Source organism: Quercus robur, chromosome 2 (assembly GCF_932294415.1).
Source record: "Quercus robur chromosome 2, dhQueRobu3.1, whole genome shotgun sequence".
Classification (NCBI taxonomy): Eukaryota; Viridiplantae; Streptophyta; class Magnoliopsida; order Fagales; family Fagaceae; genus Quercus; species Quercus robur.
In genome coordinates this window covers 84,056,046-84,077,484 of record NC_065535.1, presented here as the reverse complement: position 1 = coordinate 84,077,484, position 21,439 = coordinate 84,056,046, and the positions used below count along the sequence as shown (strand labels likewise).

The window sequence follows — 21,439 nt, the reverse complement described above, 5'->3', positions numbered from 1 at the left end:
ACTTATTAGGTGGCTCCAAAATGTGTAATGAAGTTACCGTCACGGCGAGTTTATTTATTAGCATTTATGAATTTCCTTTTCTTTTTTCATGCATTTCAGAAGATAAAACATTGTAGGATTTTGTTAACGAATCTACTAAGGTCTAAGAACAGTGGTTAAGATGTAATTAATGCTTTATTAAATAATGTTTTTATATATTTTTCAAAAAATAAAGTCAAATTATATATATGTATATATATAAACATACACAACCACAATGAATTTGTGTCTGAAAGTCAATGAATTATTACCGCATGTATTTTATTTTATAAAAACATGTGCATTACAGTTTATAATTGAGTATTTATTAGTCTTTAACATGTGCCCTTATTACACTTGTTAACAAGACCTAATATTTTAAGTTCAATGTGATACAATTATACACTCAAAGTTAAAAACTGAACAATATGCTTTGAATTTCTTGACTGACAAAATATAGCAGTGAAGAATAGTAAATTTTTATTATTCTTTGTTATAAATAGTAAATACAATGTGGCGTGGAATCCACATATACGTGGTTTTCTTTTCATGTGATTTAAGCGATGGTTATAAATTATAATGAAAAAAATAAAATAAAAAATTCAGTCTTATTTGAATATTTCACTCTATGTTTATGTTTTTCTTATAAAGTAATGAAAATTTAAAATGGTAAAAAAAAAAAAATCTTATTTGACTGTTCTATTTTATATTCTACCAACTTAGACAGTACATATTATGGTGGCAAAGCATAAAGAGAAATATGAAAAGGAGAAAGTCTATAAAAGAAAAAAAAATTTATAATCGTAACATTTTCAAAAGTAAAGTCATGAGTTATTATTGACTATTACTATTGGATAAAGAAAGTAATTATAAGTATGAATTCAAGTTAGAATCGATAACAATTTACTATCTATAAATTATTGTGAAAATAATATGAAAATATTGTGGAACATAACATTTATAAAAAAAAAAAAAACGTTTTTAAGATGAAATTTCACATATATACACTTAAATTAGATTAAAGTAGAATTCCATAAAAAAAAATATAAAAGAAAAGAAAAGATGGTGTTTATTGGTCTATGATAGAAGTGTTCCACGAGCTACCTTCTCCCACACAAAACGTTGGAAAAGGGAACAGAGTTCAGAGATTGGAAAACAATGCCGACCACATAATAGCTTTGCCACTTAAAGAAAAAGAAAACTAAAAACTAAAAAAAAAAAAAGTTTAAAATGTAGTACTAATTAACAGTAACAACTCTTTGAAAAGCCCGCAAATCCAGCCGAAAATAAATCCAAATCCAGGCGTATTTATGACCCTTATAAGCAACAGTACTTATCACCCTACATATCACACTCACTTATCACATTTACAAATTCGTACACGGTCTTATAAAATCCACTTATCAAGCCAATCCATCTCATCTCGTTTCTTTTGTCTCTCATCACGGTATTTAAACCTGTCCGATTCCTTTGTTTCTTCGCTTCAGACCTCTCTTTCTCTCTCACATTTTTCCAAATCCCTAACCCTTTTTCTGTATAAATACTCAGACAAGGCATATCTCGCTCTCTCAAAGCGAACAAAAGCTAGAGAGAGAAAACACAAAGCTATGGAAGCTTAGAAAAACCACTCAGAAATTCTCTCAAACCTTCCGATCTGTGAAAAATTAAATCTCTCTAAGGTATTTTTCTCTCTCTCTTCCTCATTTTCCTATTTTCTCTCTGTATTTTTTTTTTAAATTTTAATTTTTGTTAATTTTTTTTTCCTCGTTGAAATTTTGTACTGAGAAAATCTGTGTTTTTTTTTTTTTTTTTTGGGTACGTGTTTGGTGCATAATTTAGGATTTTGATGCTGAAGTGTTATCGATCTGTGAAGGTGTAGATCTTTCTGGTAGTTTTGTTCGATTTTTTTTTTTTTTTTTTGATTTTTTTGTTAGAGACAAAGCCATGTCTTCGCTTAGCAGAGAACTCGTATTTCTCATACTTCAGTTTCTCGACGAAGAGAAATTCAAAGAAACTGTGCACAAGTACGCTTATTTTTTCCCTAATTTTGCTCTTTTTTTTTTTTTTTTTTTTTTATATTTTATATTTTTGTATAATATATTTGGTAAATAATGGTGATTGTGGATGCGAAAGGTTGGAGCAAGAGTCAGGGTTTTTCTTCAATATGAGGTATTTTGAGGATATGGTGACAAATGGTGAGTGGGAGGAGGTGGAGAAGTACCTTTCTGGTTTCACAAAAGTTGATGATAATAGGTACTCCATGAAGATCTTCTTTGAGATTCGCAAGCAGAAGTACCTTGAAGCTTTAGATAAGTATGTGTTTTTTTTTTAATGCTTTGTATTGAATTTTGGATTTTGTGTTGAACTATGGCTTTGTTAGCTTTGCTCATTTTGAATGTTTGCTACTTGTTGTTGGTTAATTTTTGTCTGAAAAAAATATTGAGAAATGGAATTTAAAAAATTGATAATTGGTAGGCGGGATCGTGCTAAAGCAGTGGAGATTTTAGTTAAGGACTTGAAAGTGTTCGCTGCATTTAATGAAGACCTTTTTAAGGAAATTACGCAGCTTCTGACTTTGGAAAACTTCCGGTATGAAAAATGTGATTTCGAGAATTGTTTTTGTATATTTCAGGTTCTTGCGTTTGTTATGATAATGACTACAGACCATATTTTTTTAAGTAAGCTAAAATTTTCATGGGTTTCTCTTCTTCTTCTTCTTCTTCTTTTTTTTTTTTTTTTTAATAATTAATTTGCAGAGATAATGAACAGCTATCTAAATATGGAGATACTAAGTCTGCTAGGGGTATAATGCTTGCTGAGCTAAAAAAGTTGATAGAAGCTAATCCCCTGTTTCGTGATAAGCTTCAATTTCCTCCATTGAAGAACTCAAGATTGCGAACTCTAATTAATCAGAGGTCCTTGAGAAATTCTTGCCTTTTCTTTGTATTTTAGACTCATTGGTACAGTCTTGCTTTAAGTAATACATATATTTTTACTATCTTCTTACATTTCTTTGCATTGGATTGCAGTTTAAATTGGCAGCATCAACTTTGTAAGAACCCAAGGCCTAACCCTGACATTAAGACACTATTTGTAGACCACACTTGTGCAACACCAAATGGTGCACGAGCCCCGTCCCCCGTCACGAATCCCTTAATGGGTGCCGTCCCTAAGGCAGGGGGTTTCCCACCACTGAGCGCTCATGGTGTAAGTGAGAACTATATGATAACTGCTCTGCCTTTTAGGTAATTAAGCTGTTTTGAAGTTTGAATTGCTGGATATTTGACTCTGTTCTATATGTTTATAGCCATTTCAGCCCACACAGGCCGCTCTTCCAACGTCTCTTGCTGGCTGGATGGCCAATCCATCTTCTGTGCCTCACCCTTCAGCTTCTGCAGGACCCATAGGTTTGGCTGCAGCTAACAATGCAGGTAGTTATATAATATACAAAGCCTTTTCACCAGCTGCTTTTGGAACTGTTTTGCTAACGATAGATGTTCCACACTGTAGACTGATATAAATTCATGTCTACTTATTATGGTTGGTTATAACTTATAAGCAAAGCGTACTTGATCAAGATGATGTGATTGGTAAATCATAATCAGGATATTGAAACACGGAATTTAACAAATCATGAGAAGCATACTTATCGAAAAAGGAAAAAAAAAAAAAAATCCTGAGAGAAGCATGAAATTTTAATATAAAGACACTGTTGCACCCTTCTTTTTTTGTTAACTTCTGTGTGTCCATTTTACTGATGTATTTCTACCCATTATGTGTCTGTTTTTATGATGGTGGCAGCAATGTCGAAGCGCCCAAGAACTCCTACCAATAACCCCGCTATGGACTATCAAACAGCTGATTCTGAACATGTCTTGAAGAGAGCTAGACCTTTTGGAATGTCTGATGAGGTACCACATATTTTTTCATCCTATTTCTTCTCTTTATGACTAGATTTACTCAGTAGAAATCTGAGTAATTAGTACTATTACTAAAATTTAAAGTTTTCGCACATCTGATTTTGGGCAATCTTTTAACATGGCTTGAGTCTTGTGGTGCCAACTCTTTGAGGCTCAAGGAAATTGATTTATGCAGTCAGCGAGATGTGAGGGTTCTCTTATTACACAATTGGGGTTGAATATTGTTGTATTTATTTATTTTTCTCTCTTTTCTTTGTTCTTTCTTTCTTTCAATCTTAGTTTTTCTGGTGTTGCCAATACGTTGTAGCTCAAATGATGCTTCCTTATTCCAAAATAATGGGATAGAGGGTGCTTGTAGGTACTAGTGCATATGGGGAAAAAATCACATTTTTTCTCATGTTGTGGTGTTTTAAATTTCCCGTGGCACATTGTGAGTTGCAGAGTGCACTTATTACACAATTGGGAGTTGCATCTCCTCCTCTTTCTTCCCCATTCCCCCCCCCCCCCCCCCTTCAATCGCTTTTTTTATTGTGTTGCAGTTCTTATTCACTTCCACGGGACATTGTGATTAGAAACTAGGTACTCATGCTGCATCTATGCTACTTGTCTTACGATGTGGGTTGATGGGGTGGTCCTGTTTTAATCTATGTAGGAGGAAAGCTCTTTGCCTCAATTTCGGCTTTAGGGAATGAGATTTACTTTCCTGATTGAATATCAAGCCATCAAGCAACCAATCGAAGTGAGAAAGGAGATTGACATAGAAAATAGAATGATTTAATGTGAAGATGGGGTTACATATGAGATATTACATACTTTTTATTAACTAATGATTAATTGACTTATCCATTCAAAAGTACTTGTTTAGCATATATATTAGAATGCCTATTAAATTGAATTATCCTTTATATATTATGAAAATCCTTTAGTGATTATAAAAAATATCATACAGATTAATTTGAACTTGTAAAAAAAAAAAAAAAAAAAAATTCATACAGATAATTTGATTCTAATATTAGGCCATATTTATTTGAAACAATTGAGGAGTAGATAAATTTAGAAGAAATGTTCATTCGGTTGTTTCACTTGTTTGGGTTCTGGTTTGTGCTTCCTTTTCTGTCCCTAGTACACGGGGAAGGGGTAGGGTTCTCAGTATTCATGGTGATTACATGATTGGTATTCTTTTGGCTGTACTGTCATGTCATTTTATGAAATTTTGATAATAATCTTATAGTTTGTGAAACTGAGGTCGATGTCCTTTGTCTTCAAGCCTAACTTTTGGCTTTTGCCTTTGCTTGAAAAATGCTTCAATGTGTAATTTTTGCCTTTTCTTGAAAGAACAATGTCAAAGGTTAAGTTTACATAATTGGTGATACATACATGATTTTTCAACAGGTCAACAATCTGCCAGTAAATGTTCTTCCTGTTCAATACACTGGCCAGAGCCATGGTCAAAGTTCCTACTCTTCTTCTGACTTGCCCAAGATGGTTGTTATGACTCTTAATCAAGGATCAACTGTCAAGAGTATGGATTTCCATCCAGTGCAACAAATTCTACTTCTTGGTGAGCACCTGTTTCTGTTTTTGCATGGAGTTTTTATTTAAATTTGGGTTTGGATTCTGGATCGTTAGCATTCCCCCCCCCCCCCCCCCCCTAATACGTGTGCCTCAATAATTTCAGTTGGAACAAACATGGGTGAGGTCATGGTATGGGATTTAGGTAGTCGTGAAAGGATTGCTTCTAAAAATTTCAAAGTCTGGGATATTGGGTCATGGTCAGTGGCTCTGCAGGTTTGGCTTTTGATACTGTTTTTTTCTTTTTGCACATGTCATGTTTGGTGTCTAGTAAATAAACCACTTCTTTGGTGAAAATCACTTTTTCTTGTTCTCTTATAGGCATCTCTGACAAATGATTATACAGCATCAGTCAATCGCGTTGTGTGGAGCCCTGACGGAAACCTTTTTGGTGGGTTCAAATGCTTTTGCTGATATATTGTACTGTTTAATTATTGTTTTTTGATTTAGAAACCTGAGAATCTGGTGTCTTAGAAAAAAGAATGTTATAAGAATGACACTGAGCTTGTTGTGAGTCATGATTCTTCTTGTCCCTACTCAGGTGTTGCATATTCTAAGCACATTGTGCACATATACTCCTATCATGGGGGTGATGATCTACGAAACCACCTAGAGGTTTGTGCCATCAACTAATCCCTCTAATGTTGAGTTTCCTTTCCTAGCCGTCTTCAACATATTATTATTAAGGGTCCAGTTAGCAAGTTCCCTTATTAGGGAATTTTGTTAATGAGCCATTTTAGAAAAGTTTTTAATATCACTTTTATGGAAAATATAAAAAACTGTCAAAATTTTTTGCTTTTTTCCTTTCCCATAAAAAGTTTTTGAAAGTATTTCTTAAACAAATTCCCTTAGGGCATCTGTTAACAAAATCCTATTATTAATTTTTTTTTTTAAATTCATGTTTTTTTAGTTTCTTTCTTACGAAAATTTCATATGGTTCCCTTTGGCTAACTAATTTCTGATGGATTTCTTTTTGGTTTCTCAGATTGAGGCTCATGCTGGCAGTGTAAATGATCTTGCTTTCTCTTATCCAAATAAACAACTCTGTGTTGTCACTTGTGGCGAGGACAGAGTCATTAAGGTTTGTTTTGTTCTATAACCATTTCTGATGTGATTTTGTGGGTGGGAAATTATATATAATGTTTCAAGGATTGTTTTGCAGGTGTGGGATGTAGCCACTGGGACTAGGCAGTATACCTTTGAGGGTCATGAAGCACCTGTATATTCCGTATGTCCACATCACAAGGAAAATATTCAGGTATTTTTTTTCAATTATATTGATTGTAAAGCAAGGAAAATGAGGTGCTCTTGTTCTGTAAATTTGTTTTTTCCTTTTAATTATGAAAGTAAGGTGTTAGGATCCAATTTAAACAAAGGAGGGGGCTTTATATATATTTTTGTTTCACTTAAATCACACAGCAAATCTGTATAGGTTATTTGACTCCTCACCCCCCCCCCCCCCCCCCCAAAAAAAAAAAAAGAAGAAAAATGAAAGAAAGAGAATCTGTACTAGTTTTAACCTAACTACTAAGATTTTCATGTATTGTTTGCAGTCAAAATGTGTTTTTTCCATTGCCAATATTTGGCCTTGCTAAGCTACTTACAAGGTCCTGCCATTTTATGAGAAGCATGGATAATTAGAATCTCTAACAGATTTGTCAAAGTGTTTGCATGTCGGGCTTGCTTTGTGACTGGATGAAGAAGTAAAGAGCTACTTCCATAGTTATAGGAACAAATTATTGACGTAGGAAAAACTAAAACAATGCAACATGGAAATTAAAGAGATGTAAAATAATGATGAACTTAGGAGTTAATACCTAGGCTTGCTTAAAGTCAGCAGCAAGCATGAATAAATCTCTAGGAGATAGCACCTAGAGTTAACTAGATTCAACATCAGACCATTAGGGCAAAATTAGAATTAGGGTTTAGTATATACAGTATTGTACTCCTATGCAGAGAGTATCATTTTAACGATGTAACAAGCCACCTTGATGAGCTAACGCTTTATGGCTAATTCTAAATGAATTGAGAAATCCAAATGATTGAATTAAAAAAAAAAAAAAAAAAAAAACCCTTGGCTTTAAATAAAATTACTAATAAACCTAATTAAATAGCAGGGCCTAAAATAAAATACAATTGACCAAGGGAAATACTATCAACTCCATGATCAAATAAGTCTAAATTAAAATAAATATTTGTTTGCGCTTCTCATGTCAATTTATTAAAGTAGGGAAACACGCAACCAGGAAAATGGACAGGTTTGAGTTCATTTGAGTTATTTGCTTTGGTTTTTTACTTTAAAAAAAAAAATTATATAGCTGTTGGATTTTCTAAGCTTCCTAATTTTTTTTTTCACCAGTTTATCTTTTCAACTGCAACTGATGGAAAGATAAAGGCATGGTTGTATGATAACATGGGTTCAAGAGTTGACTATGATGCACCAGGCCATTCATCCACCACCATGTCATACAGTGCCGATGGAACAAGGTCCATATATGAAATTTGTACTTTATCCAAAAAAAAAAAATTGTTATCATATGATGATGTTACTGAAATTGCTTTCCATTATCTATGGGCAACTCATAGGTTGTTCTCATGTGGGACAAATAAAGAAGGAGAATCATTCTTAGTGGAATGGAATGAAAGTGAAGGTGCTGTCAAGCGCTCATATCATGGTCTTGGGAAGCGAACTGTGGGGATTGTGCAATTTGATACAACTAGAAATCGGTTCTTAGCTGCTGGTGATGATTTCTTGGTCAAATTTTGGGACATGGACAATAATCAGTTATTGGCAACTACTGAAGCGGAGGGTACTTTACCGGTAATTATGTTTATGCTTGGCTTAGTGTTGATTTATCTTTAGAAATCTTCTTGCCAACCAATTATCCTGGTCTTGCAAACCTGCAGGCTTCTCCTTGTATTAGATTTAACAAGGAAGGTATACTGTTAGCTGTCTCAACAAATGATAATGGTGTTAGAATCTTAGCAAATGCAGATGGAATTAGGCTTCTAAGAACTGTGGAGAATCGCACATTTGATGCTTCTAGAGTTGCTTCTGCAGCTGTTAAGGTAAACACCCCCAACACTCCCCCCCACCCCGCACATGCGCGTGCATGTGTAAGATAAGCAAATCTGTTTCAATTATATTTTCTAATTGCATAATCTGTATATAGGCCCCCCCTTCTTTAGGCACTTTTGGATCTACCGATATAACTGTTGGAACAAGCATTGGAGATCGGGCTCCTCCTGTAGCAGCCATGGTTGGAATGGTGAGTGTTTAATTATTGCCCTTCTGTGGGTGCTTAATGAGAGTTCATTAGAAGAACCAATCTGTTAATTTGACCTATGCATGCTATTACAAGGGATGTTCATTAAAGTTAATATTTATACATCAAGTGATTAATTTGACCTATGTGCTTGTTACTGTATACGTTTTGGATGTTCATTAAAGTTAATATTTATACATCAAGTGATTAATTTTTTTTCCTTTTTTGAGTTTGTGTAGAACAATGATAGTCGAAGTTTGGATATAAAACCCAGAATTGCTGATGAGTCAGTTGATAAATCTAGGATCTGGAAACTGACAGAGATCAATGAACAATCACAATGCCGCTCCTTGAGGCTCCCTGATAATTTAACAGCAATGAGGGTATGGGTCCACTCTCTCTAATCTTATTAGAAAGAATATAATTTTTGTGCCACTTCGCCAACTTTTGTTGACTTTCAAATGATAAATACTTTCTCCATCGAAACAAAAAGAGTGTTAGTGTGTGCTGCACTTAATAATTTTCATGTCCTTTGCAATTTAATATTGCAACTCTAATTTCTTCAAATATGTCTTGCATTTGATGATAAAACACCAGTTGTATAGATCTCTTTGAATTTGAGGTTAAAAAATGGTGTTAGTATTGGTTTTCACTTATGGTTCTAACACATTGACAACTACTTCAGGTTTCTAGATTAATTTATACAAACTCTGGTCTAGCTATATTGGCACTGGCATCTAATGCTGTACATAAGCTTTGGAAATGGCAGAGAAATGACCGTAATTCAACAGGGAAGGTATAGAAGTTTTTCCAGAAGGTTGCATTTCCATTTGATTGTTTTAATATCTACAAGCTTACTATTTACAAAGAATTTTCTTCCTGTAGGCCACAGCTAGTGTATCACCACAATTATGGCAACCTCCAAGCGGAATATTAATGACAAATGATGTTAGTGATACAAACCCTGAGGATGCTGTTTCATGCTTTGCGCTTTCAAAGAATGACTCTTATGTCATGTCAGCTTCAGGGGGGAAAATTTCCTTATTCAATATGATGACATTCAAGGTAGATAGTTGCGCTTCTTTGCATAGGTTTATCATTGGGGGTATATTCTGTATACTTGGTTGATTACTTTACTCAGACCTGGCATGTAGTTTATTTTAACAAGTAAACCTCGCAAACAGTGTTGATGTAGCTTCTACTGGAGATTATTTACCAAGTCAACCTTTTTATTTTCCACTATTTACTTATCAAAAAAATAATGACCAAGTCACTGCAGAAGTATTCTTCCTGCTAAAAAATACACCTAGGTATTTTATATTGGTTTTGGGGCATGATTATTGCAATGTTATATATATTTTTAGTCCTTATATATCCATAATAATGGAGACCGTAATTATTAAGTTTATATGGTTTCTAATGCAGTTTCCAGGTTGAGTATAGGGATACTTTTTTCAGAAGTAATTATTAAGTTGGAAAAACGACGTAAAAACCCAGGGCAAATTACTGATCTCGATATTATATTGGCTGGGTTTTAGTTGGGAGTTCTCTACACGTTTCCTTCTTTTGCCTCTTCATTAAATTTGCTTCTGTATCTGTGGTTGTATTTATTGTGAGGCTTTTTCACTTGCAGACAATGACAACATTCATGCCCCCACCTCCTGCTGCTACATTTCTTGCATTTCACCCTCAAGACAATAACATTATTGCCATAGGCATGGAGGACTCTTCTATTCAAATTTATAATGTTCGGGTTGATGAGGTCTTACTTCTATCTAGCTGAAGCTTGAATGTGGGAATTAAATTTGTTACTTCCTCTGTCCACTTTGTTGGTTCTGTTCAGAAATTTTAACATTTGAAGGGGGTATTATTTAATGTGTTGCTTTCAAATAAAACACCATAACTTTTCAAAACTACCCCTTTATTTTGAACTCAAATATGGCAAATAAGAAGGGAATATCAACTTTTCAAAAAAGGTGAATGGTAGTTAGCAAAGTTATTAACATTGTGTCCATTGACTTTTTAAAGTGGACAATATTTTGTGATATCCCAAGATGAAGTAAAGGACCAACACTATGGGATAGGGGGAGTATTACCAAACTGGCTTTTGGAAATTTTAACAACTTGCATGCTTCATTTTCACAGGTTAAGACCAAGCTAAAAGGTCATCAGAAAAGAATTACAGGCCTTGCTTTCTCTCATAATTTAAATGTGCTTGTGTCATCAGGAGCAGACTCTCAGGTAAAAAAACATTAAGAGTTTTCTGTTACCATAACCAACCAGCAGCTGAAATGCTTTTGAGGGCTCAACCCCCTTCATGTTTAGCTTACACTTAGCCCTTTTTTGTCATTCACTATTCACATCAAGATCAGTTCGTTATGGCCACAGGGGCAGGCCTTGACTGGAGATGTTCTCTAAAATGGATGTCACTAGAAACGTTTCTATTTACTTTCTTTATGTCAGGCCTTTGCCAATGCTTTTATTTCTCTTTTCCAATGCCTTGCATTCTTGTTTTCCTCCTAGGTAAATTTAACTTTAAGAAAAACAAAAAGAAAAACTTGTTAACCTTTTTCTTTTTGTTTTTCTTTGCATTTACCATAGGAGAAAATATGAATAATTTTTGACCAAATTATGCATATTGGATGCATCAACTCAAAAATGTCACCCACATCCTTTCCAACTTTAATTTTTTGTTTTTCTTTACAGCTGTGTGTTTGGAACACAGATGGATGGGAAAAACAGGCTAGTAAATCCTTACAGATGCCAGGTGGGCGAGCTGCAGCTCCCCTTGCGGATACCCGTGTTCAATTTCATCTAGATCAGATGCATTTGCTGGTTGTTCATGAAACGCAAATAGCATTATATGATGCACCAAAATTAGAATGCCTTAAACAGGTGCGCCAGTTATATAAATACATGCATTGATACATAACTGCATGACATATGCTTGCATAACTAATTGAACATGCATTGTATTTTCGAATTGTAATTGCATTTGTTTAATTGATTCACATTTACGAGTACATTGGGTATTTAAGCTTTGTTATCAATGCAATTGTGGATTTAGTTTTACCTAGTTCAAGGCTACTGACATTATTATTATTAACTTGTGTTTTCTCCAATAGTGGGCCCCTCGGGAAATTAGTGGGCCCATAACACATGCCACATATTCCTGTGATAGCCAGTCAATATATGTGAGCTTTGAAGATGGAAGTGTGGGTGTTCTTACCGCTGCAACACTAAGACTGAGATGTCGAATAAATCAGAATGCTTATCTACCTCCCAACCCAAGGTGCATACTCTTATCACTTATAAATTAGCCAATTGACTTGTATTTACACACTTCAACTTATCTAACAACATATAATTTTTACAGCTTAAGAGTGCACCCTCTTGTCATTGCGGCGCATCCATCCGAACCCAATCAGTTTGCATTAGGTCTTACAGATGGTGGAGTGCATATACTTGAGCCATTGGAGTCAGAAGGAAAATGGGGCACCTCCCCACCAACTGAAAATGGCGCAGGACCTAGTACCATGTCTGGTGCAGCTGGTTCGGATCAAACCCCAAGGTGACAGTTCCATGTGTGTTCATTTCACCAAGGAATTTTACTGTATGTATTAATGCGACTCCTTACCTGGTCCCAGCATATTAGATTTTCTAGGGAAGCTGCTAAATTCAGATAAGTATAGTTTAGGATACTTCAACTCAACCTGGGAAAGTTTGTTAGTGGCATCTTACACAAATTTGTGGTTGAGGCACGGTGGCAACGTATTCCCTTCATTTAGCATAATTGAAGAAGACGAGATTATGGTGTAAATTTGGAGGACGGCGTACCATTGATGATTGAGTGGAAGATTAAGGTCTGACTATAGAGGAACTCCGGGTCTTGAATTGCTTTGGTCTTGGGCCCTGGCTATTTTATCATTTTCCTTCACTAAGTTAATCAGCATTTTTTGCCCCTTTTTATTTTTTATTTTTTTTACCCGGTGAGTTGTGAACACAGATACTTCTAGGTCTTATTTATGAAATATAATTTTGGTTACTCTGTCCATTAATTTAATCTTCTCTGAAAAATACCTACTACAGTTGATAAGAATTGGCTCGTTGCATATTGATGTGTTGAAACTCTTTGTCTGATGTATTAGCCATCGCATTCAGTGAAATACGAAATGTGCTCCGAAGGCTTCCTTATTTGTAGTCTTGAAATGTATGCGGTGACATCACAAGAGTAGCGAATCATGACAAACCAAAAACCACGTTGCAGCTTTGAGCATTTGACTATTGACTCAAAAGACTGCCTATCACCCACTTGGTTGGCTAAGGTTGACACACCACAAGAAAGTTCAGAACAGCCGAACAGGTGTGGGAAAGGAGCAGTGTGAATTATTCTTAGAGCAGTTCACAATTTCTTTTGCGCGCGTGTATATATTCAGGCTACTTGTACGATGAGTTGAATACACCTAAAACTATTAGGTTTTTCTCAGTAAATATATTTATCTATTGGAAAAAAAATCCTAGATTCTTGGTTCCATCATGATTGAATGCCCCCAAGACTGGTAAGCCTTTTCCCAGTGAGCATATACCTATATAACTACAACTCAAAATCCCAGTTTTTTGCCTTAAGAGAATAACAAAATCACTTTTGCTATCATCATTGACGACTAATAAATGGCTTCATATGCCAAATCTAATTAATATCTTTATACAACATCACTCAACAAGACGCGTTATCCAACTCAAGAAAATATGGTTATTTGGTTATGCTATCAATATACATTACACGCAATGAGATGATAACCATCTACCGCCTACGACCTGCCTTTGTGTGCCTTCTACCGTTTGCCGGGGAAGACTGCTTATAAGATAATGGTAGAAGTGTGCCATCTCTGATGCCATCTGAATCTGTCATATTACCAAGTGTTTTCTGGGCTTCCATGTAGATGGTTAGATCTCTGATCTGTGATCATCATTGTCATTCAAACGTTAACAAAACTGAAAATTTCAAGCTGTGGCGTACAAGAATAAGAATTTAAAGGTAATTGTAGCACCTGTTCTTCCAGATCAAGAATCTTCTCATCCCTCGACTTCAGTAAAGCAGCTTCCCTATATGAACAAGGAGTTTAATACTTGGTTTACCCAGGATAAAATGTAAGGCAAGAATTAGTTGCCACAATCAAGAAAAAGATCTTTGCAGTCACTACTTATCTTACTGATGTAAAATTTACTGAGGACTAATGCAGGTAACTTAATTGCTGATCGCTTTATAACCTTTTTTTTTTTGGGGGGGGGTGGGGGGGGGGGGGGGGGGGGTGGGTGTGGGTGCAATAATAAATTGAACGTGAAGTGCTAATTTTTACCTGAAAAGCTAAGGTAATAATTTAATAGGACATATACAACAACAACAACAAAAACAAAGCTTTAGTCACCCTCAAAAAAAAAAAAAAAAAAAACAAAAACAAAAACAAAGCTTTAGTCCCCAAATTTTTTTGGGGTTGGCTATGGATCCTCAACAAATTTTTGCTAAGTGTTGGCCACATGTATTATTTTCCTATTTTCTATTATTTCTAATAATGTTATTTTTGGTCTTCCTCTACCTAAACAAGAGTTTCTGTCACAAGTATATGGCTACCTATAGCAACATTTCAGAGGTCATTGTCTAATCCAACATTGTCATTATTAAGATAAGCAAATGGAAGAATAAAGATTGCGTACCTCTCTTCAGTTTCCTTGGCCTTCTTTCGCCAAATTTCTTGGTTCTTGATGAGATCTCGATTGATCTAAGGACAAAAAGGACTCTTTTAAGGAAAGAAATTGCTAAAGATCAAGGTAAAAAATTTAAATATGACCCTAGCTATGCCAATACCTAGATGAAACTACTAAACTTGCTAGTATAAAACAGAAATTTAAAATATCCAAACTTGATTAGTATACAATTAACAACTTACATCTGCAACAGCATTTTTTTCTTCAATAAACTTTTCCAATTTATTTTGGATGTCCTGCATCTTGGAAGTCACAGCGTTCTCCACTGCTTCTGAAATAGAACTTTCCACTTTACTTTTGGCCTCTACAATTTGAGATTCATAATACTGGGAAAAAAAACAAGTATATATAGATTAACTTCTAGAAAATTTATAAGAGGACATGCTGAGTGCCAAACTTGAAGTACATAAATAACTTAACTACACATATGGAGAAAAATTATCCATGCGAAATATCTCAGAAAAAGAAACCCAATTAAAAACTCCTACCGGTTCAAGCAAATACATTGGCTTTCAATGATTTATGACACACTGATACTTAGATTTTAAAATAGCCCTAGCTCATCCAATTAAATTCCCCACCCCCATCCCTAGCAGAGACATAAAACTGACAAATCAAAGGATGGACTTGGAACCCCGCATTCTACCAGACAATTAAACTACATTTGTAGATGCTATAAATGACTGAGAGAAAGAGAGACATACAGAAACACAAAAAAAAGTGTAGAACATATTTCAGATTCTACTAAAATTTAATGAGTGAATATCTCCAGATCAACATCCAGCAAGGGGTGGGGAGAATACAGGATAGGAGAATGAAAGGGGCAGGGGATAGGGGGAGGAGGGTGCCAGGAGTAGGGGTCAATTTATAATTAACTTACTTGTCTTTGGGTATCCAGCTGATTTGCAAGAAGATGGTTGTATTCGTCCATAATCTGGTGTCAATCATATAAATTGAAGATTAATCCATGTTTACTTCATATTTTAAAAAGTTCAACTCATAGCCATCCAAGTCGTAGTAGACATGCACGCATATCGGGTAGAATCAAAGTTCAAAGTAATCTTCTTCTTTCTTTCTTTCTTTTTTATTTTTTTAGATGATTAGAAATATATACATTAATATGTTATTGACCCTGCAGCTCGGACCCCCAAGCACTTTGTGCGCGGGGGGGGGGGGGTACCATCCTGCCTACAAGGACGGGTGGTAAGTTCAAAGTAATCTTAATAACGAAAAATTTGCATATTCAATATTTTAGAAAGAAAATATAAAAAGAGAATCTTACTGCTTCAACTTTGCTGCTAAAGAGGGCCCCACTTATGCTAGAATCTTCACTACATCCACAAGTACCACAACTTCCTTCCAATGACATACAAGGAGAGCTCATCCCCGCCAACTTGCTATCAATTTTTGACTGATTCAGTCGGTGAACATAATTGTCACCAACATAATCCCAAATTTGTTGTGTTTGCATATCAAGAGAATAGCAATGCTGAGTATCCTTGTAGTGCTCAATGGCATGGCGTTTTTTATATCTAAAAAATGAAAATAAAGTCATAAACTATGAGTACCAAATTACCAGAGAAGTTTAGGAGAGAAAAATAAAACAAAAAAGGTATCAGTGCTTTATTACCCTAGAGTCTTCAGAAACAAAAGAGCAGAGTAAGAAGTAGAAATGTAGAATAAAATAAATGTATTACCTTCCACATCCTACAAAACCGCAAATCATACAAACCCAAATATTCTCCAATGTTTCACAAACAAAGCAAGCTGGTTTCTCATCTTGCTGCAGACAGAATCGGCAGACCTGATTACATACAGAAAGCACATTAGAAACCTTCTTCAATATTGTTATCCCAACATTCAGACACTTCTATTGCAGTCAAACAGTTTAAGACAAACTCTAGATAAGACAGATGCAAGGGCTGTCGACATGAGAAGGTGTGCATTATACAAGCTAAAACAAATATGTCAGTATTGTACTAAGACTTCCATGGAATCATGCAAGTTAAACAAGTCAAAGTTATGGCTACATACTTGCATAGCTAATCCAACCAGTAATATGACCAACACTAAACATAATATTTTGAGCTTACCTTCTTTTTTTGATAAGTATATCTTGACCTTACTTTCACTATGACACAGAAAGTTGGGAATGTTTTATTAAGTAAGCTATACAGAATATTGGTGGGGGACCATGGCAGCAACAATTGAACATATATAAAAAGCATCCCAAAATTATTTCTAATAATTATGCATTAATTTGGCACATGTCTGATGATGCCAAGGTTCCAAGGTTACTTAGGAGCTTGAATAGGCTTGCTAGTAGATTATGAGTTTTGTTGTTCAGGTCAGATTTCTTTTAGTTTTATTCATTTTCATGTCTGGCAATTCTGTGATTTTCTGGTCTCTGGACATGGGCTGTACTAATGGGCCATGGGGTCTTAATTTGGGTTCTATTAAGTAATAGGGTTCTTATTTGTGAGTTTAGTTATTTAGTTTGGGCCCAGTAGTAAAAGTCCTAGAAGACCAAGTTGTATTAGGTTTTCAAGGGGTCCAAGTCCTTAAGGTGTAAGTGTCACCTGCCTATATACGGATCTAAGGATTTTTATTGGAATAATAATGTAACTCACCAGCAAAAAGAAAAAAGGAATAATAATAATATGTTTATGAATAATTCAGCAACTATTGCTCTTGAGGATTGTGTGATGCAAGCAACCCTTTCCAAGGTGTGATGCCAATGAACAACAGGTGTGATTCTTAGGTATGTTTATCTTTCTACTTTCCATTGACATTTCTAGTGATCTCATCAAAATTCAGACAAGATGAAGTTCTATTGTTTGAAACCTCAAACCACTCATTCATCAAGTAGCTTTCCAAAACCCTCAAAACACTAAAACACTATTTGAGGGTATTGTTTACAGATACTGTTCACAGTCTATGAACACCCCCCAAATCCTGAAGTTTTTCCCTTTTGTTTTCTTCTCTAATCTTAACCTTACAATATTAAATCCACATATTTCCCTAATATGTTCTGTTAAGAACCCATGGGTGTGATTCGGGGTGCTTCGAATTCTTTGTTTCCTTGGAAGGGTGTTTACCAAAGATTCCTAGGCAAGTGGCATTCTTTTTGTGGACAACTGCTCATGATCGGATCCTCACTTTGGATAATCTAATGCTTAGGGGTCGCCCGTTGGTGTTGTATGTGTTGTTGTGATGGGGAGTCGGTAGACCATCTTCTTCTTCATTGCCCTTTTACTCATTCCCTTTGGACTTTTATGCTTTAGGCCTTTGGTATTCATTGGGTTATGCCAGGATCAGTGACGGGTTTGTTATCTTGTTGGCATCAGTGGCTTGGGAAACATAATTCAGACATTTGGAATTTGGTTCCAGGGTGCTTAATGTGGATTGTGTGGTTGGAACGAAATCATCGTTCCTTTGAGGATAATGAGAAGACATTGGACGAGTTAAAAGTTTTATGCCAACGTAGTCTTTGGGAGTGGTCTCGTTGTTGGGGTTTTACTAATTCTTCGTCTCTCTCTGAGTTTATGTCTTCCCTTAGCTTAGTTTCCTGATACCTTGTTTTGCTGTGTTGTTTGTTCTTTTTTTCTTGTTGTTCATCATCATGAACAACTTGTACTTTTCTTTTCTTTTTTCTCTTTATTAATAAATTTCTGATTACCTATCAAAAAAAAAAAAAAAAAAAAAAAAGAGCTTATAAACACATGGTTAAGCTTACACTTAATCCATGTGAGACACTAGGATCATAACATGTCCAAACCTTTTCCATCCCAAAATCCTAACCCTAGTTCTTCCACAAATCCTATAACAAGTTGTCCAAAACTTTTAAATTAGATTTGACTTCATTGCTCTTTATCCTGGGTCAGGTGTCAACCCCAACTAAGGTACAACATTAGTGACATTACCAATGAAAAATTGTGGGTTTCACAATATTCAAAATACTATAATGAAATTGGAGCTTCAAGATCAAAACAAAAAGGCCAAGCAAATAAGATTCCACACAAAAAGGGTGTTAAAGCACCAACAGTACTCCAGGTGAGATGATAACAGGATGGCACTGCTTTGTACCAACATCACCATCACTGTATGCATAGAGCCATTTGAGAACCCCCAAATTCAAGAAATTGGATTGAACAAGTCTTAAGCACGACATGCCCATGAAGGACTTTCTTGTGCATTGACACTAACGATAACTTTATATTCAACAACCAAGTTCTCCAATAAAGAACTTAAAACACAAAAGAGGAAATGTTTGTGGAATCAAGAATTAGCTCACCTGGCAAGATAAGTAAGTCCATTTAGAAATGCAGGGACACTGAAACGAATGATCACAAATTGTTCTCAGTATTCCACTAGTGTCTGCGTCCAATCTCTCTAACATTCACACACCAAACCCAAAGAAAACCATACAAGCATTAATTCTCAACTTTAATCCATACCAAAACATAAAAGAAACAAAAAAAAAAAAAAGGTTCTAACTCACCAAGACAAACAGGGCAAGTAGGTAACTTGGTACACCCGGCAGGAGGTGTTCTGGCTATCTCTTCCGATTCCGTGTACTCAACAGACATCACGAATAGAATATGACATACCTCAGCCTATACATTCAACCATTAAGAAAACACACACAAATTCAATGAGTACAAATTTATCATCTTGCAATCAAAACCTACACGAAAATATCATCTACCTCGCCCGGTGAGAACTTCTTCCCATTAAAATTGCAATAAAATCCATTAGCCATTGACTGGTTCTCCAGCCTAATCACAACACTGTACCGATCCTCCATCCCATCGTTCCTACAAAAAAAAAAAAAAATTCAAATTTCCTTTCTTTTTTTTCCTTCTCTCTCTCTCAACTTTCTCGGCAGCCAAACAAAGTGTAAGAAATTCAATTCAGGTTCGAAGTAGTAGTAATACCTGATGAAGAGAAGTTCGGAGACGTGATCGATGCGGGACTCGCAGAAGCGGATGAAGTCGTCGAAGGAGAGATAGTTAGGGACGGCGACGATGAAGAGGAAAGTGGATCGGGAGCTAGGGTTTGGGAGCGAGGAGTGCGATGTGCTTCGGAAGAGGTGAGCCTCGCCTCTGCGTTCGCGGAATTTAGGGTTAGGGTTAGGATTTGATGGAGTGGTGGTGGCGGTGGTGAACTCGGTGGCTTCCAATTTTAGAGTGTGATCGGTGTCCAGTGAGTGAACTCGGAGGAAGAACATGATAGATGGTTGGGATCGCTACTGTGTCGAATCGGCGAGCTGAGCTGACTCAGTTTTTGACAGGGAAATGATAAAAATTTTCGCGGGAAATCGGCGGTTGGGATGGTTAAGTAAAGTTTGACCATCCTGATGAAATGAACTTAAAAACTTTTCTTTACGTTACACGTAGGGGTGGTCATGGTGTAGTGCAGTGTGATTTTGAGTCATTTTTAATATTGTATTTTACGGTGCGGTTTAACTAAAATCATAACTGTACTGCACTTTGTTTTTGCGGTCACATATGTGATGTGGTGCGGTTTAAAGTTTAACCAAAACTATAACCGCATCACGCCTCATTTTTGCGGCTATATGTGCGATACTATGTATAAGATGCGGTTTGAAATCGGTATATTTTTTAAATTTTGAGCTTTTCTTACTCAACCCAAAACTAATTTTTCCCTTTTTTTGGGCTAATTTTTAAATTATTGAGTTAATTTTTCTTTATTTTGGGTTGGCTTTTCTAGTCACACTTGCTATGGTTATTAAACTTTTTTTTTATTTGAAAACTAAGGTTATTAAACTATTAATAATATATTTAATATTAAAAATAAATAAATATATTAATATATAGAGAGGGTGCGGTGCGGTGCGGTTTGTGCAGTTTTTTTATTATAAAACCGCAAACCGCACTGCACAATGTGGTGCGGTGCACTATTACTTGCGGTGTGGTGCGGTTATACCATTTTGCGAGCAGTTTTGGTGTGGTTTTTGCAGTTTGTGCGGTTTATGCGGTTTGGTAAACACTTACACATACATACATTTTCTCCCAAGTACACAAAATGGGGATTTAAAAAAAAAAAAAAAAATTTAAAGGAACTATCCTTTTTTTTAAAAAAAAATATTAATTTTTTATGAAATGTATTTCTTTTGTTACCTTTTTCATTTTACCCTAGTTACTTAAAATTGGGCCAAAATTGTTATATACCACTATTTGTAAAATATTTAGCAATATATCACTGTTGTGAAATATTTAGCAATTTAGCATATTTTATAAACTCGAGTTTGTAAAACTCGAGTTCTTTGAAAAAATGGCCTTCAAATTCGTTTTGTTATTTTTTATGGAATTCGAGTTTCACAAACTTAAGTTTTAAAAAGTGGTAGATCCTTAATTATTTCGCAAACAATTATAGATCCATATATATTTTGCCAAGTAGTAGTACTCGGCCATTTTGGCCCTTCAACTTGTCTTAATTTATTTGAAAGGAAAACTTTGTTGAATATTTAAGATTTTAAAAGTTTTGGTCCTAAAAATTGTACCTAAGCCTTCTTTGTTTTAGCTAAAAGAATATTTTAAATAAATGAGATAATAAATTAATTTTTATTTGATTTATAAAATAAAAAATAAAAAGTGATGTTAGGATATCACCCTACAAACCCATGTGTCACCAATTATTTTTTAAAAAAAATCTATGCTTTTAGGAAGACTATTATCCTTACGAAAACAAATTATGTCTTGAGCTAAAATAAGCTAAATAAACTTAGGAGTTTCGTTCAACCATATTACATAATCCTCAATGCCCTTCACATGATGAGCCAATAAATGGGCAAGTCTATTACTTTGCCTTTTGATGTGCTATTAAACTGGAGATTGAAAACTTTTCCAACTGATGCATGGTACTAGAGATGAC

At 35.2% G+C, this 21,439-nt stretch overlaps 2 protein-coding genes across 4 annotated transcripts; one reads left to right on the top strand and one right to left on the bottom strand.

Annotated features, from left to right (window-relative positions):
- The first annotated feature begins 1,500 nt into the window (after positions 1-1,500).
- LOC126715434 (topless-related protein 4-like) lies at positions 1,501-12,821 on the top strand. Of its 2 annotated transcripts, none has more exons than XM_050416031.1 (26): positions 1,501-1,697; positions 1,953-2,042; positions 2,152-2,331; positions 2,494-2,607; positions 2,775-2,933; positions 3,048-3,225; positions 3,326-3,449; positions 3,820-3,929; positions 5,331-5,499; positions 5,617-5,726; positions 5,832-5,901; positions 6,052-6,125; positions 6,496-6,591; positions 6,673-6,768; positions 7,870-7,997; positions 8,097-8,331; positions 8,418-8,579; positions 8,684-8,779; positions 9,016-9,159; positions 9,462-9,572; positions 9,662-9,841; positions 10,410-10,538; positions 10,922-11,017; positions 11,483-11,671; positions 11,902-12,068; positions 12,153-12,821. In XM_050416031.1, exons 2-26 carry the CDS (start codon positions 1,963-1,965, stop codon positions 12,349-12,351), a joined length of 3,396 nt encoding a protein of 1,131 aa, XP_050271988.1. In that variant the 5' UTR covers positions 1,501-1,697; positions 1,953-1,962; the 3' UTR covers positions 12,352-12,821. The 2 variants fall into 2 exon arrangements, with proteins under 2 accessions (XP_050271988.1, XP_050271987.1); XM_050416030.1 differs by having other exon boundaries at positions 1,858-2,042.
- A 612-nt stretch (positions 12,822-13,433) lies between these two features.
- On the bottom strand, positions 13,434-19,926 carry LOC126715435 (BRAP2 RING ZnF UBP domain-containing protein 1). Of its 2 annotated transcripts, XM_050416032.1 has the most exons (11): positions 19,480-19,924; positions 19,251-19,359; positions 19,044-19,158; positions 18,837-18,934; positions 16,240-16,346; positions 15,825-16,074; positions 15,423-15,476; positions 14,725-14,868; positions 14,492-14,556; positions 13,828-13,882; positions 13,434-13,736 (listed from the first exon to the last, which is right to left on the bottom strand). In XM_050416032.1, exons 1-11 carry the CDS (start codon positions 19,770-19,772, stop codon positions 13,581-13,583), a joined length of 1,446 nt encoding a protein of 481 aa, XP_050271989.1. In that variant the 5' UTR covers positions 19,773-19,924; the 3' UTR covers positions 13,434-13,580. The 2 variants fall into 2 exon arrangements, with proteins under 2 accessions (XP_050271989.1, XP_050271990.1); XM_050416033.1 differs by lacking the exon at positions 15,423-15,476 and having other exon boundaries at positions 19,480-19,926.
- Between the last annotated feature and the right edge of the window lie 1,513 nt (positions 19,927-21,439).

Bases quoted from the DNA above. Each gene is read 5' to 3' on its own strand.
- LOC126715435 (XM_050416032.1), bottom strand. From the start codon at position 19,772: ATGTTCTTCCTCCGAGTTCACTCACTGGACACCGATCACACTCTAAAA. The intron at 19,360-19,479 runs GTATTACTACTA...TTTTTTTTGTAG, and splicing joins TCCGAACTTCTCTTCATCAG to GAACGATGGGATGGAGGATC. The intron at 15,477-15,824 runs GTAAGATTCTCT...GATTGACACCAG, and splicing joins TTAGCAGCAAAGTTGAAGCA to ATTATGGACGAATACAACCA.
- LOC126715434 (XM_050416031.1), top strand. From the start codon at position 1,963: ATGTCTTCGCTTAGCAGAGAACTCGTATTTCTCATACTTCAGTTTCTC. The intron at 2,934-3,047 runs GTCCTTGAGAAA...ATTGGATTGCAG, and splicing joins CGAACTCTAATTAATCAGAG to TTTAAATTGGCAGCATCAAC. The intron at 8,780-9,015 runs GTGAGTGTTTAA...GAGTTTGTGTAG, and splicing joins TAGCAGCCATGGTTGGAATG to AACAATGATAGTCGAAGTTT.